Genomic DNA, 17,642 nt, shown 5'->3' on the forward strand with positions numbered 1-17,642 from the left:
CTGGAAAGCTCAAGTGGTTTGTCGAATCAAAGTGACAAGATAATCTTGGTTCGTGTACGGATCTTTCGCATCACCATCATTGAAACTGGGCGTGTTAGGGGTTTGCTGCTGCCTGTTTGAACGAAGCAGACGGTTCTCCAACTTTACACAGCATCAATGAACAATTAAACCTAATCCTAAATCCGGCCCGCATTACCTGAGCCAAGTTTATTTTTATATGGCACCAGGGCCCTTGCCAAGGAATGCCGGAATGCGGTTCAACGGTTGTGCTAAAACCCTGAAAACCCATAGATTGTTCCAGTCAACCCAATTACAAATCCCTACGCTGGTTCGGTCATGAAAATACTGAAGCTCTGGAATTCCAGGTGGAGTATGATACTGTGTAGACGCCGGCTACTTAAATGAATCCAGCTTTTCTGTAATTTTCAGGAAAGAAAGAATGGACGATTGTAATTGATCATTTCAACACAACCTCATAGCAATAAGAGTTTGCTAACTCATATGAATTTGTAAACGATCTCATTTGTTTGTTTTAATATGATTTTTTTACCACCAATGATGGTTAGAGGTTAGATATATGGTTACTTTTTCTTTAAAATTTTTGATTAATCAAATTTCTGTATGATTCACATCGTATGGATTCGTACAGATTAGCCGTGCTAGCTGGCTATAGTTTGCTAACCATACATTCTGAGCAAATTAGCGTTAATGTCTAGCATATTAGCCACAGAACATTTATATTCCAATACTTATTGCTAAACTAGGGCTGGTAAGATTGATAGACTTAAAGTTCAAGTTGACGATCAAAACAATCCAGCTGCTAAAAATTCATACAGCCGTTCACTGAACTTGTATGTTCAAAACGTGTTATCATCACAAATCATCAAAATTTAATTGAACCAGTTAATCAATCAGCCCACATTCTTTCAGCCTGTAAGGAGATATGGAACGTTCACGGTATGGAGTCATCCGACACCCTTCTCCACGTCTACCCCTCTCCATCCCTCTGCATACCGTTCTGGCTGAGCGTCTCGCTAACTGTTTTTTAATCAACTGGTTTGCATACGGAGTCCCCACGGGTCAGTTCCTTAAAGAATACGGGGTCATCGGTTCCTACACAGCTGACTGGGTGGCCAGAATAGGAGGAGGGAACTTAGGGCGGTTTACTTCACCTGCTAGCTTGGTTCCGCACAAAGGCATTAGCATTTAGCGCATTCAAACTCTTTACAAGTTTAGTGATTTCCAGGCAACTTTTTTTACAGCGAACACCATGAATAGTCAATGGTATTTGCGTGCAGGTTGGTGGCCATAAAAAAACTATTTATTTCCATGTGGGGCTGAGAGGACGTTAGTAAACGGGGTGATGCACAGAATGTTGAAATTTGAATGTTGATACCCCATCATACTTTCTGGGTATCACAAACCCTCAACGCATTCCCACCGGGACGGCTTGCCAGACCTGGTGGATAGACACACGCATTAACACCCGTGACTTCCTCTCGTCTCTCGCTGGCTCGAAAAATAAAGATGTTCATTAATTTGAGGGGATTAGTGAACCTTTGAATTATTTCTATGATAATACGTGGCTGGGGGTGGGCAGATAACTGGAGGCTCACCTTATCTTTACTGACACCTTCAATGTACATCTCTCACTGGAATTTTGCACCTATCGTGGTGTTTAACTATTCCTCACCTTACATTTCGCAGTATTTGCATTGTTAGTAGACAATTTTGTTGGATGTGATTGGCTTATTTTATAAAGTTTATAAAGATAAAGTTTCTTAAATTGTTTTACTTGTTCATGCAGAATTTGTGGAGGACAAATGTTCCATTCATTCATTGAGATAACTGAAGGCCCGTCCAAAATAAATTCAGATTTTATATGAATTTAGGGATTCTTTTTCGAATTAATAAGATATACCATGAAATAGATTTTTGTTTATGAAATATATCTTTCAGTTTTTGCATTTACAGACTTAGGGTGTGTATAATATTATAAGTATTAAATATTCTTATAAACAAAATGTTTCTGAAGTTTGTCGGGTAATGCCTAAATACAATATGTTGTCGATGCTATTTAATTATAGTTTCATTTTAAGTTGTGGATTTCTTTTTAAAATGTAAAATATTCTCCTGCTTAAGATTCATATTTTTCCTGAGCTACTCAGATGGCTGTTGACCTCCCCAAAAATCATACAGCCCGCACACTTTATAACAATAGCCGAACAGACACGCTATCCTCTTCCGCCAGAATCCGAAAAGATAACTTTCCAACTTTGTTTTGACACTTTTGATTAAGGAGCTGCGGAGGAACACCTGTACATCTGCCTGCACAATACCTTTCTCCTACGGGAGATTGATTTTTTCCTTTTTTTTACATTAAACCCCCGGCTTTTGTCTAAAGCAACAAGGCCTTTTGTTATGCTAACAACCCCGTGGAAGATTTCCAATTCAATTCCACCTGAGCGCTGGTCAGCTCCTCGTTTCTTTTGTACCCTCCCCAGGGCCCCTTCTTGTCTTCTAAACGGCAATTTAGCGATCACAGCGGACAGAGGAAAATTGACAGACGGCTGTGGAGGAAAATCTTTGTCATGATATTAGAGCGATCAAGTCTAATTCCGTTTTCCAGTATTAGTTTAGGAGCTTTAACATATACTCGTCGTAGTGATAGTAAAGATTTTAAAGCTAACATAAGGATCAAATCCAGTGAACTGTAGATACAACACACATACACACATGACAAACATGACACATTAAAGCATCAAACATCTTTTTTTATTTCATTATTAAATTTCTTTCGATATTTGATATTAACTTTGCAATATTTTAACTAGGTTATCAGTTCTACTTTTTAAAGAATCTAGATCGTAAATGAGCTAGACTTAAATCTAAATCAACTCTAGATGCTACTTTCATTTTCTTTGAAACAGTCAGCTGTGCTGGGAAGCATCAGATCACATTTCTACATTTGTTACACAAAATGGGTTTTGAAATAAATGAATTCTTTAGTTTTTATTTTGGTTGTGAAAATCCTTTTCTGAGGAACTCTTTGTAAAGTTTATTGGGATATGAAAGAGATAAAGTGATAGTTCACCAAAAAATTAAAATGATGTCATCATATACTCACCCTGATGCCATTCCAAACCTGTATGACTTTCTTTCTTCTGCAGAACACAAAAGAAGATATTTTGAAGAACGTTTGAAGGACTTCCATTGTGTTAACACGGATTCACTACAGCATTTCTCGAAATACCCTTTGTGTCATACAGGTTTGGAAAGACATGAGGGTAAATAAATGATGCAAGAATGTTCATTTGTGGGTGCACTGTTCCCTAAAGAACAAAAATGTCGAGTCTCTTTATAGTAAAGTAAAATAATAGCACTCTCTTTCTTTCTCCTTTTGTTCAATCATGACTCTGAAGCTCAGCTTTTACAATCCGCCTCACTCGTCTCAACCACGAGAACTCCCTCCATTCGAGCCGAGCTTCCTGAGCGGCAGGCGCAGGGGCAAAGAGATGTGAAATTACACGTGGCAGTGACAGAGGTGAAGTATTTCTCATGACCAGAATGCACATGAAAGTGTAGCGCTCGCGTCCGCCACCGAACTCCCTCTTTAATGTGATACCAGTAATGGAAGCATTTGGAGATGAGCTGCGTCTTCCACATCAAAGCTAATCGAGGAATGGAAGCCAATTGGCGTTCGGCCTCGCGAGCGAGGTGGAAGTGCACAAAAGCGGATGAGCTCTCTTCCTAAGAGGATAGATGCAAGAGATGAGACCTGACAAGATCCTGAGGAAAGAAGCTTCCTCTTTTAAAAACACATACATGCCGTGACGCTCGGCCAGGCCATAACACGTCTAATGTCATTACGTTCGCCAGCGTCAAAAGCAGCCAAGAATATCCCTGTGTGCCCCCCCATCCCTATCCCTCTCATTCTTTCACAGTATCACAAACTGACATGTAAATGGACTGTCATATTACAGCGAGCCAAGTCCTTTATTAAGTACTTTGCGTGACTCTTGTTTATATCCAGATTAGAGAAGAGAACAGGCAGTATTGGAGGTAAACACGGTGTGGATCACCGTCTGTTGGATTCAACATTGTCTGGGGATTTGGGCATGTGTGGGTTTACCGGGGGAAAAAACGCCACTGGCTTGTTTTCCGTGAACGTCTTGTGGTTCTAGATTTAAACATTCAATTAGAAGAAGGTCAGATGATTCAATTAAACACGTAAAACTTAATAGACGTCAGCGGTTTTTTTGGGAGTTGAGTACATGGGAATCCTTTAGGTATTTTTATCCAGGGGTTATGTGATGGCAACTCCGAAATAGTATGAATACACACATTTGTATTGAATTATATAAAAGGGATTCATGGTTGGGTCAAATAAATAAAGAGGAGAAAGCTTGTTCACAGTTATGGCTTTACAATAGAAGTCTACGGTGTAAACCTCGGTACAATCTGTGAAACGTGAGTTTATGGATTGAGAGAGAAAGAGAGAGAGCAGTGAAAGAACTGGTCTCGCCCTCCTTCTGTCTCGCTCTTCATCCTCATCTTCATCGAACTGTCAGCGGCGATTCCAGTCACCGTACTACTCATTCTCATTAAATGAATTACGACCACTCAATTGAATTATGATCAAAGACTCTACAGAAACTCAATGAGCATTGTTTTGAACTCAATTGAGAGAATTCTCTCCACCCGCCTCATCAGCTAAATTAGGGCCAAATTCACGAAGCTATTAAAGAACGAAGAGAGTTTTACTCTGGGAAATTTGTGCGATGGAGGAAAATGTGGTTCTGGGAACACCTGCTTAAACTTGAATGTTTTCTGTGTTTGCCTTCAGATTTGTTTTCGAAAAAGCTTTGATATCAGTCATACACAGTCTAAATAAACACACCTTCAGTGTGGTCGCTTTACAGAAGGATATGGATTTGTTTAGGAGGCTTAAGCTGAATCTCTGAGAGGATTGCTTAACCTCATGTTATCAAAGACTTATTTAGACTTATTTAGATTTATGTGCATTTTCAGAACTCAATATGCAATTGGCTGTTGCTTGATTATTGAAACAACATCTGCTTTCTGTTCTGCTGTGTGCTATTCAGGATTTAGGAAAACTAGATTGGAATTCTGGAGGGATGTTAAAGACCTACAGCTTGACTAGACTGGACTCACCCTTGTGTCATTTTAAACCTGTGTGACATTCTTTCTGCTGCAGAACACAAAAGAAGAGATTTCGAAGAACGTTGGTAAGCAAACAACATTGACTCACATCGACTTCCATTGTATAAACACAAAACCAAATTTTTTCTCACATTTTGACGCGTCTTAACAAGCTTACATTACAAAACTAAATGTTATACAAAATGCGTTTCAGTGATATTTCAAACTTTTCTGATGCCGCATGTGTATGTTTGTCTTTTGATGTGGTGTATGTGTGCAATTCTGATCCTCTGAGAAGTGGAAGGGTTTAATCCGTTGCCTGAGGAGGGTCTCAAAGCTCTAAAACTGTATTATTTGTGCTGGCACTAATGCATCCAGCTGAGGGTGGCGATGAGGGTGGATTCGATGTTTTCAGAGCGCCAGTGAATGAAATTCACAGAGAGCTAAATATATTCATCACATAAAGCCAAACACACATCCTTTAACCAGCTGGAGTGCCCAGAGATTATGGGCGAAAATCCAAAATGCATCCGGCTATGCATGCTGGAGTTCCAAGGTTTCGTTTTTTCGGCATGTTGAGAGTTTTTACACTAACCCTACATAGAATCTATTCTTGGTTTTTGAAAGGATAGATTTCAAAACATTGAAAACAAAAAATGTTTGGATGAAGTAACATTTTTTACTTGTATAGTCTCCATATGGATGTTGATTTATCCTCATATTCCTGTTGCACAATATGTCCCCTGTTTGAATATAATCGGGTACTGTGTGATCCTTCAAAATGTCGTCATTGTTTTTGGCATCTACTTGATTAGTTTACCACTATGAGGCTGAAAATTAATTATAGTGATTAAACGGGATCCTAGCGGTAAGGTGATGCTCTATCATTACATCAACACATCATTACATTCAGTCAGACCCCGCCTGCGTGTGTGGTAATAAGGGGATTTCAATATTCCTAATATTCCTGTAACTTGATTGGATAAGCAGATATTTCGTGTAACGGTCATATCACTCATGAAGTGATGAGAACACAATTATAGTATACAGCATATGGACAAAAGTATTTGGATGCCCCCTCTCTAATAAACATGTTTATCTTTTCCAGTCATTTCGATCTAAATAAATATTAACGCTATACCATACAATACCATATTAAATCATTTTGTTTTTTTGTTTTTCAGTTCTGAGATGACCCCTGTGTTCAAGTCAGTTGTTTGGTTTGCACGATGAGTGTTTGGCTCAAAGTGTTCAGCTGGGTTCGGGTACGGGACCACTCAAGTTCTTCCACACTACACTAAATCAATCATTTCTTTTCGAACGTTGCTTTGTGCACATTGTTATTTAAATATAGAAAGGGCCCGGCCCAATTCGTTGCTATACATTTAGAAGCACACAATTCTCCAAAATATCATTATATGCTGTAGCATTAAGATTTGTGCTCACGAAAATGATTAAGTAGTTCAACCTGTTCAGTAGAAGGTGGGTTCCCAAAACTTTTGTCCATATAGTGTATGAGCAGAGAAGTGACATGATTTTAAAGCTACCTCATGGAGATGTATACTAACAACACAATTTCTTGACTATTTTACGAGGTGGCTAAATTCCCACGATGTCATTTGTGTTTTAGTATGATCTGCCTTTGCTCCAGTGATGTTAGGGTTACGTGTGTGGCTTTATTATTGCTTTTTTTCTATTAATCATACGTTTGTGTGAATTCATACAAAATAGCCGCGTGAGATCAGGCTGGGAGCGACTACAAAATTTTTAAATGGGAAATTGGTGTCCACTTAATGGTAACAATCTGTATGTTGCTTCACGAAACACAAATATCAACATTTCAGATGAATCGGTAAAATAACACTCTTGCTCGTGTGATATTTCTTAGCAAAATATTTTAGAATCAAGAATTCGAGGGATTGTGTCATTTTTGACCTCAGATGACCCTTATAAGATGACTTTGGAATCATTTGAAATCATTTTTATCATCGTTTTCCTGTAAAATTGAACAGACTGTTTTTTTTTTATTTGACCGAACAGTAACATGTCCCTTATGTTTATTAGCTTGGCAACACTGCAAGCTTCTGATTTTACCACTCTACCCTCCTCTTGAATAATTACACAAAGAGCGCATGTGAGATGTGTGTGCGCGCGAGCGTGTGTTTGTGAGATAGTGGGGCTGGTTTCCATAGCAATGCGACCCAAAGTGCTCACAGGAACCTAATTGGTATGCTTCTCCTGACCGCCCTTATTGTAGCCACACTAATCATAGTCCTTTTGTAGTAATAAAGGACGGTACTAAAGAAATCTCCAGCCTAGCTAGGGTTTTCCTGTCCTACGAGCGCACCCCGCCCACCCCCTCCTGCTTTTCTTCAAGCCTCTTCAGCACTCGGAATCCGCTGTCGTGATTGGCAGCTGGACTCTGAATACAGTGGGAAAGGTTCGAGAGTCCTTCCGTATGTTCGAAATCTTTCGGGATCATTGCCACCTGCTTCACATCCTGCTTTGAAAAAGAAATCCTACCTCATTCAGAAGGAAAGCTAGCCTGAGTCCAGAATATACAATGTGTTAGCGTCTGTAACAAAAATATAGCTGTCGAATATACCATGAATAAGATACAAAACAGAGGCAGATTCATATGAATTATAACTTGCGACTTGAAATACGTAAGGATTGTTGAAAGTAGCGATGCACTGTTTTAATTAGACCGATACCGATTTTAACAAACGGCTATCGTTGGATACCGATATTGGTCAATTACATAGTACTTTACAATACTAGCTAGTTTTTTCTGCATTAAATACATTTTACTGAACATGAATTGGATCCTTTTAAAAAAAAAATTAGAAGCCCAAGTTAAGATAATAATACAACAAGACAACATGATAATCTTCAAGGGTGATTTTTGTTATTCAATATTTCTTTAACTCATATTTGACCTACAGAACATTTTAAAAATAAATTTAACTAAAGTCTGTCTAGTTGCTATTACATTTTTTTGCTCAAAGAAAGAAAAAATGTTGCAACTCATTGCCTCCATGCAGCTAATTTAATAATAAAAAATTATTAAATGAATTCAATATCGGCAGATTAATATCGGTGGCCGATACATCGGTGCATCCCTAGTTGAAACCTTCTGCCCAACAGTATCTTAATCTACCTTCCATCATACATTATTATTTAGTTTTCTACAGAATGTACAACGATTAGGATGTTTCTGTTCTCTCTTGAGCCCACCATTGATTAACAGGTAGCCCTGCTTCTGCGCTTCCATTTCATGCTAGTCTATTTAATGAGTTTCTTCAATCTCCTGGAGGTTGTAAGGACTAATTTACAGACGCTTCAAATAATTTATAATTAGCATGAGTGCAACAATAATTGTCTTGCTAATCTGGCGGAATAATTAGCGGTGTAGCATGTAGCGAGTCCTCCGCGCTCGAACGATCCCGGCAGGACGTCCAACGTTGACTGTCCACTCGAGGGGGGCTCATGCCGAGAGTTCAGACACAGACAGAGACGTCTTTGTTAGATGGCGATTTGTGGGTGGCCAATCTTTGCTCTGGGAATCGGGTCTAGCGCTTGTAATCGAACCGTTAACTAGTGAATGGAGGCAGTGTGCGGAGATGTGAAGCTGTGAGTTTGGCAATGGAGGTTTGGAGTGATCAGCACTCATTCATGACAGAAAAAGGTTATATCTCTTTGATAGTTGGATTGTTCGTGAGAGGCTTGTGATGCACCTACTGCAATGGTTGACTGTTAAGTCCGGTAGGGTCATAGCTGCACTGTCTCCACATATTATCTAAAAATATCAGCTCTGACCTATTGCTCCCATAACTCGGGATAGAAATTCCCGGCAGACAAGCTAGGACAACTCCAGTGCCCTCTAATTAGACTCTAATGTGCTAAATTGGTGGAAAATTAGCTGCTAATAATCCCCTAATTCGTGTCTTACTAATGGCCTGTTATCTTAAATTGTTATGTTAATTGAGGCTCCATCATAGGAAGAGGTGATCGCCCTGTCACGGGTTAATGCAGGTCTCTCTCTGTCTTGTTCTCTACAGTTAATTCTGTTAATAAAGTACACCGTTTCAATTGTCTTCCGGTGTTTCACCGAATACTCACCAACGTACACTTTTACACAACCCTGTTATCTCATCTAATGCTTAATGTGATAAAGTATTTAAAAAATATATATTTAAAATTGTTAAACCACTTAGAGCTGCAGAAATGTGCATTAATATAAATTTTAAGTGGATCACAATTGATGGCCCACGACCCAAAAATGGTTTATGGTCATGTACAGCAGTGAGATACCATGGTTAATGCACATTTTAAAAACGCAACACATATATTTACTTGCCCGCTTGTCATTCCAAACCTGTGACTTTTTTTCTTCTACAGAACACAAAAGAAGATATTTTGAAGAACGTTGCTAACCAGACAACATTGGCACCCATTGACTTCCATTGTATGGACACAAACCTCAAAATTTTGAGGATTTTTTTAATCAGGATATTGGTGAACAGGGATAAGAGAGGGGGTGTGGGACCATTACATGACCCGGGTCGGTCCCGGGTCCCCGTAATGATATGCATGTCTGGAGCATGTGCACAGACTACTGCACCGATAGTACTGATAAATATCAATGTTATATCTTACAGACATTTTTTATTTATGTTTTGTAGAATAATAGATTTTAACACTGTGTTGGAGCACCACTTGACGTCCAGTGTAGACTCTGAAGCAAAATCCGGTAGAGGTGTCATCTGTATGAAGGTAGGGCTCCCTGCGAGGTAGCTGTCCAGTCACTGGCCATTTGTAAAATATGCTAACATATATAAAGAAATGGTGGGTCTCCTGGCCTTTCGCTGACATTTACAGCTTCCGGGCAAAGACACAGCCTTTTCAGCCTTTCTCAGCTAATCAGGTGGCTTGAATAGAAGCCAGATAAGGCATTGTTTGCCCTGACAATGTCCTGATGGTTTAACCCTGTGGAGATCGTAGGCAAGGTTTCTTCTTTTAAAAGAGGTGGGCCACCAGAGAGAACTCATTACTGTGGTGCATCCGGGTTAATTATTTGGCAAAAATGTTTCTTGGGGTGGATGGAGAGAAACTAACATAATAGTTTTTCATATAAATAAGTCACTTTTTTCTCTTATGAGGAGTTCTCAGTGTGGTTAGTTTCCGTGGGCACATAGCTCTCCAAAAATGTATACAGTCTGTATTTTGTGATGAGATATTGTCACACTGTACGGGGTAAGTTGTCAAAGTGAATCTGATTATTTAAGGGCCTTTTATAAAGTGTTTTAAGTAGAGCTATACCGATATATCGGCCAATAATCGGTATCGGTCGAAAAGACAAAATTTTCACACTTTCCGCTCACACTATCCACTATCAGCCAATAGTTTAAAATCAGACGATGATCAGGGCCGATATATCTTGTCAATCAAAAGTGGACAGGAAAATGCATTTAATTTGTGCTCTGTACAGAACAAAGTTTAAGAAGCATCACCAGTTTAATGTTCAATATTGATAGTCATTATATGAATGAATAATTTTCAGAAATGTAAGAAATATTAATTTAACCTTCAGAATGAATTACGGCTCTTTGAACTGTAGAAAATACTGCTCGATCTAAAATCACTACGAGAATGAGACGTTTAAAACGTGCATTTGAAAATGCAAACATAATCATTATAAATATAATATATTATCATGAAAATACCCCAAAAGGTTTGAACAGCGATAAAATATGCATTTTCTTAAACTACAGGTACATCCCAAATCGCGCACTTATGCACCATTCTACGCCATTTTGTAGTATGAATAGTGTGAGTTGTGCGTTCACATTGAATATTCTTAAAAAATAATTGCATTTTTACCCTTCTAAAATTCATACACTGCATAGTTGATGTGCATAGAGTATAGTATATTATTTTGGGTGTAAATCGTTCTTCTTCTGTGTCCCATATTCAGAGTTTCTGCGCAAGAGCCCCCTCTGGCTTTCAGATGTGGTGGCATTTAACCGTAATCCATTGGGAAACTGAGCATAGGTATGGGTATTGGCAGATATGAATCGGCAAATGGTTGAGAAATTTAGTATCGATGCATCTCTAGTTTTAAGCCAGTGTTAAAGACTAAAGAAATGTTCATGAAATCCACAAAAATATTCAAGACGGATGAGCGTTTAGCTCTAAGCCTCATATTTGGCTTATATAATGTCCCCATCAAAAACACACATTCCTTTCTTTTATCCAGTGTTTCAATAGAGAATCGTGAGTTGTGTCGTTTGCTTCACCCACGTTCAGTAGGGACTCAACAGATTAGCATCACGCGTCGAGAGTATCACCGATGTGTTGTTGATGTCCTGACAGGTTCATCAGGTTTCTCATGCTCTTCTTTTGTTTATGTGTTTCACATAAAACTTCCTCCCTCTTGCCGTAGGAGGATGCGAGAGTGTATCTGCGGTCGCCTCGAGCGGCAAATCCTCGCTGTTATTGTTCCTCAAAAGAATCCAGACATCGCTGCTCCCACTTGTGACAGAAGCTGTGCTCTCATCATTGTTGTCGAGCTTGATTTGTGGATATACTGTAAATGTTTGTAGGCCAAGATATTTAGAATGCATCCATGGCCTGGCAATCTTCCAAAAATGAAACATCTTTAACCTGATATACTAACAATTCACTTTTGCATACCCGTAGAAAGTGTTTATGTGGAATTTTTATCACAGTTATTTCTGCTTCCTTAAAACACCCAAATGTTTAACTAACAGATATAAGGTCTTGTTATTTTTGGCTTGGTCGGATTTACCCCTCATGTAATACATCCTTCAAGATTATATGTTTGAATATATTTTTGGTATTTTTTTAATATATGTGCATGGAGAAAGAATTGCATGTACCTATTTTGTGTGCGCACATCCTTCATACATCAAGCCTAAGGACTGATGTCTATATATTTTAAGAATTTTTTGTGCAGGGGATGTGATACACCAACGCAATCTAACAACAATTTGTAACTATATTACATTTGTATGCATTGTATGTGTATCTCATTCCTACGTTTAGGGGTGGGGTTAAGGGCGCGACTTACTTTTACATTTAGGCCTACATTTAGGTATTTAGCAGACACCTTTGTCCAAAGTGAATACTAAGAATAAAGCGATACAACAAAAATAAGGCAATGTTGCATTTTTCGAACAATCAAACATTTTTTTACGATTCACATAGAATGAATTCATACGCATTACCCCCCTCGCAAAATATTTACAAATTCCCATGTGGGATTGAATAGGCCTATCCAATAGAGTATCTACCTATTCACATATAAACATGCTAAAACAACATTTGACTTGTCATATTATAAAAATGTAATCTTATTAGATGTTTTTTTTCTCTCATATTTAAAAACCTATTCCATTCTATTTGAAACACCCTTGCGTACAAAAATTAAATAAAATGACAATGGTATCGTCTGTTTTTACAGTAGCAAGACATTGTAAACATTAAGTGTGAACTTTAACAATTATGCAAAACACATCTAAAGGAGTCTTATAGATATAGATATTCGTCTGTCAATCATCTAATGAAATCACATCTGATTAAAATGTGATATCCAAAGCGGTATTATTTAACCTCTGTCATTTGAATATGTATAAATCAGCTAGAAAATAAGGACAGTAATAAGATGAGAGACTGGTACCAGTGAGAGAGAGAGAGGGACGATTCAGGGCACTCGGCCGTTTGTGCAGTCAGGAGTGTCAGTAACATCAAAGGAATACTCCACTTCACACTGTTCATGTGCTGGTAATTTGGGTAATTCTATTGTAGGGTTTGTCGATCCTGAAATTATGGGCACTACTGTCCTCGCGTGCCATATAATTTACTTGTTTCCTACTTCTCCGACTGAGCCGAAAGGGAAGCGGCAAGCAGGCTCGATATACTCGGAGGAGAATTGCAGCTATTCTTCCCCTATATTTTGGTCTTATGTAAAAGTGACATAGCCAGAAAGAGATTCACTCCCTCTCATCTGAACCGCAATTTTATCTGCTGGTAAAAAAGCTACAACAGGCAACAACTCGGCCTTTGTTATTCTGCCTTTTTAATTGAGAAATTCAAGCTAGATAAACCTTTTGATATCTATTATTTTTCATTTAAGACAATGAATGATTAATAATTGCATGTGTCAAATATATCTTTCAAAGCATAGGCATTACGCAAGCATGAAAGATAAGAGATGTAAACATGTTTTCTGAGAATGTTAAGATCTGTTACAGCGTCTGAAGGGGCTGCAACACATATCTTTCCTCTTTGCCATGGTGACTACAGAGCTTTTGTTTTTTGGTCTCTGTAGTAACCGAATCAAAGGCAGGCGCAGAGTAGAGCAACACTTAAAATCATTATCGAGAAATGTTGTGCTCAAAGGGACTTTATGGTCATAACAAACAAAGTCATATTTAGATGCCCACAATAATGTAGATTTGCCTTTTTAAACGTTTATATAAAAGCCAAGTCATAACCCCTAATGCATAAACCAGAACTATGCCTTTGTCCGATAATTGTAAGCCACTGGGGGCAGAGCTCCTCCTGGACGAAGAGAATATTTGAAGATTAATTTTAAAATACATAAGGAAATAAATATAAGAATTGATATATTTTCCTAACAGTTAGTGTGTCTGATTTCTACAGACTATGACCCAATGTAAGTAATTATTTTAAATATTAAGTATTACATGAATCTTAAAAGTTACAAATATTTGAGGTTAAAAGGTTTAATGTTTGTCATTTATTGTTCCTTTATTATAAAATAATGCATTACAATTAAAGACACGTAGATGTATTATTTATATAAAAATATAAACATATATTAATAGTTGTTTTTTCTTTCAATTGGTTAAAGTGTGATTTAATTTGCATGCACATTTGTTGGATATGTTGTCTTGTAAGGAGTTTTGTGTAGAAATGTTACAAATCCATTGATCCCTGCTTTGAATAAATCTTCTGTTAAATAAATCATACGGATAAAAGAATAAAGATACGGTAACAAAAAGAAAACAATACATTACAAGTTCAATACAAATGGCTTTTAACTCTATTAAACACATATGGAGGAATTAAAACTCACTTAAAATATAGAAAGAGTTGAGGAATTCATGTAATGATTCGAGATAAAAAAGTGACTGTGTGAAAAATACAACTAGTAAAATGGACAAATAGATTCGAGGGTTTCAGTCGAAAGCTTTCACTTTCCACACTTGTTTAAGATCACAGATCTCTGAGAATAAAGACACAATGGTATAAACTTCAGCACATACATGTGAAATCACTTTATCTACCTCTGCAAGTATGGATTGCAGGTGCATATACTCTCTCACAAATCAAGTTTTTTTTTCAGAACAAATTGAGACGCATTGCAACGGCCACTCAAGTGTGATGTGAAATAAATGAAAGAGGTAGGACACACACAGACGCACAAATACACACATTTTATAAATCATCTCTGACAGCAGCAATAGAGCAGAGCTGACAGTGGCCAGTTAGCCCAAACCACATCTACCGTCGTTATTGATCCATAATCCACCTTCACATAAAACACCCAATTTCATCTAATGCCTATAATAACGCTGCATTCAGACTCAAGTAGCCGTCAAAAATAAGGGCGTTATGTCTGATGTCGAGAGAGACATCAGACACAGAAGAAAGGAAAATGGCAAATGCATGTTGTTTTGTTTTGCTTTTTGAGCACCATGCAGGGCTAGAGAATGTATTTATTTGATAAATAAACGTTTTATTATTCATGACAATCAAACAATAATCCCCTATATGTATCTAAAAACGTGATTTAAAGTAAGGACATTTAATGTGATCATACTATTTGTAATGCTCGTAAAGTTTTTGCTTTAAGGCTTAGGTTTGGACGTTGGGTTGGGAGTATAGTAAATATTATATGAGCAGTATGCTGTGACTATGAGAGATCGTCACTAAATACAACTGCAAAGGTCCGCATGTGTGTATTTAGTGGGGAACAAAACACAATTTAAATTACGGTATGGTTCTGTTTCCATAGCACACACACACACACACACACAGCATTGTCTCTACTAGATCACTGCATGTCTCTTATCATAGCCAAACAAGCGTGGCCATTAATAGAGGTCCACACTACAGGCCTCTATACATCATTGCCTCGATTGGGACGATGGCTAATCATTCAGGTGGGGTGTAAGAAAAAGCAGCCGTTTAGTCGCACAATTCAAGAATGATGCGATATCAGGTGTATTGGTTTTTCATTTTTAACCAAAAGTATTTTTCTTATAATTTTCTTAAAGGTCCAGTGTGTAATTTTTGGAGGATCTATTTGCAGCATAATATACATACATATGTCTTCAGAGGTGTAGAGAGACCTTACATATTGAAACGTTACATTTTCATAACCTTAGAATGAGCTATTGTTATCTACATACATGGCAGGTCCCCTTGCAGGGAATTCATCATGTTGTTTCTACAGAGCTTGTTTCGTAAATATGCTATCTCCTTCTACAAAGAAAACGTGATGACATCTTCGTCCTCTGTCAGACACCGTAGTGCTTCGAAAGATAGGGGAGGGGTGATGTGAGCCGTTGGATGCAATACGCAACCACACCGCTAGATGTCGCTAATATCTCTACATTGGTCCTTTAATTAATTTATTTTATGAAAAATGCTCTGCATGTTACTGTATGTTGTTTTAATGTTTTAGGGATAATGCATGAACTTATCATTTCTCTTTTTATAGCAAAATGTTTAAAATGACATGAAATTAAACCTGTAAAGTTATTTTACAGTTTATTTCAGGTGACCCAGCTGCCAGAAAATTAGTTTTCTTAAAAAGATTTTATTTTTGAAAAACGGTCAAAAACTGTAAAATTTCTGAAAAAGACAGCAAGTTTACAAAAAAACAGGCGAAACTATTTATTAGATATACTTATATCCTGTAATTTTACAGGAAAAGTCTTTTATTTTTTTAACTCTTTTTTTTTTACATTGTACGCCGTCCCTGTGCTTTAAGGCTTTGGTCTTTTTGGAATTCAGTTCATAGGCTTACCGAGATTCATCTCCGACTCACATACAGGATTGTTAACACTTAAATGGTTTGCGCGTCCTTGAGAAAGCCATTTATTTGTGTAAATTAATCCAAATAAAAAAAAGAAAAATTCAGAAAGTTGTGTAATGTGACAAAGAAATATCTGCGTTTCAGTCAAACAATGGCAAACTTTGGCACAGGAAGAGAGAAATTCTGTAGGTTCTTGGCTATTAAGTTAGATGCGTCGTAAGGAAAGATTTTACCCCAATCCTTTCTTTAAAAACACAGAAAATTCCAGAGATGCTGTCTTCCGCACTACTGCATGCTCGGCTAACTCTGCCTGACGCCAACCACCGGTCTCCACGCACAGCATTGTCAAAACTAACCGAGAAAACTGTGTGAGGAAATGTAATTGATGGTGCAGTGTATTTTTTAATCATGGTGGGATGTAAAAAAATGTTAAACGATTAAAACTATTAAAAAGTTAGAAATTTATGAACAACATGTCAGAAGCCGTATTCACAATTTTTATTTTATAATATGTATCTTTAATGAATGAATCATGGCTTGCTGGAAATAGTGTGTTTTTACTTTTTACAATGCCATTGATACATTTACATTGGCCATTTTGGCATTTAGCAGATTCTTTTTTATTCAAAGCAACTTAATGAAACAACAAAGCAATAATGAAAAGTGAAAGGATACAACAATTGTTATAGATCCTGTATATGTGTGAGAAGGAAGAGGGAAAAGGGAGATGTAATTTTACTATTAATAAATACAGAGTGTGTTTTCATTATTGTAAACAAAAGGCTATTTTTGTCTTTTCACTGTTGATTTGACTTTTTCATATTATACGATCACAGTCCCATTTAGATAAAAGTTGTATGCACCATGCATACGTTTGTTTTATCAAATTGTCATAAAATCCAGCTGAATGAATACAAAACCGATAGCTTGTGAAAAAGTTATGCATTTCAGTTGGTCCAATTCTATTTTAATCATCCAGAACCATAAACAAAAATGTCTGTGCATTTTTTCAGATTTATAAACTGAGAGATTAAAACGTACGTTTACTGTCATTTTTTGCCTTTTCTGACACGGTCCCGTTTGTAAGATTTGTAACACAGGTGTAAACTGGCATAACACCTCCCGCTGAGAGTTTGTTCGGAAGAGCAGATAACGTGGGACATCCCTGCCTCACCTAATCTTCCTCTCATAAAGAGGATAAATCAGCACTCAGTGCGAGAAATACACAACCGCCCGCCATACAATTACTGGATTAATCATGTTATTCTATTGCCGAAGCCCTAGAGAGAGTGAGAGAGAGAGATGAGGGGGTGAGATATTTTGTTAAAGATCTGCTTTTTCAGAGCATTTTCCAAATGGCTTGTTAAAACCGCGAGGTCACGGGGTC

General features: G+C 37.6%; 1 protein-coding gene across 16 annotated transcripts in view; it reads left to right on the forward strand.

Moving 5' to 3' along the window:
• LOC306897858 (uncharacterized protein) overlaps positions 1 to 17,287 on the forward strand; it is a 33,595-nt gene extending 16,308 nt beyond the window's left edge. For 2 of the 16 annotated variants that reach the window (XR_013787050.1, XR_013787056.1), the window contains 5 exons: positions 3,171 to 3,287; positions 3,423 to 3,544; positions 5,106 to 5,249; positions 14,558 to 14,615; positions 16,514 to 17,287. Coding sequence is in view for 1 of the 16 variants with exons in the window: in XM_079462943.1 (XP_079319069.1) it covers positions 3,171 to 3,287; positions 3,423 to 3,544; positions 5,106 to 5,201 (335 nt within the window). In the remaining 15 variants the exon portion in view is untranslated. Of the gene's footprint in view, positions 1 to 3,170; positions 3,317 to 3,422; positions 3,545 to 5,105; positions 5,250 to 6,347; positions 6,429 to 11,608; positions 12,332 to 14,557; positions 14,616 to 15,670 lie in introns of those variants that run through there. The other 14 variants (XR_013787045.1, XR_013787053.1, XR_013787046.1 and 11 more) reach the window with 11 other exon arrangements.
• Positions 17,288 to 17,642: the final 355 nt, after the last annotated feature.

The sequence above is a fragment of the Barbatula barbatula genome (assembly GCF_947034865.1).
Source record: "Barbatula barbatula genome assembly, chromosome: 8".
Taxonomy (NCBI): Eukaryota; Metazoa; Chordata; class Actinopteri; order Cypriniformes; family Nemacheilidae; genus Barbatula; species Barbatula barbatula.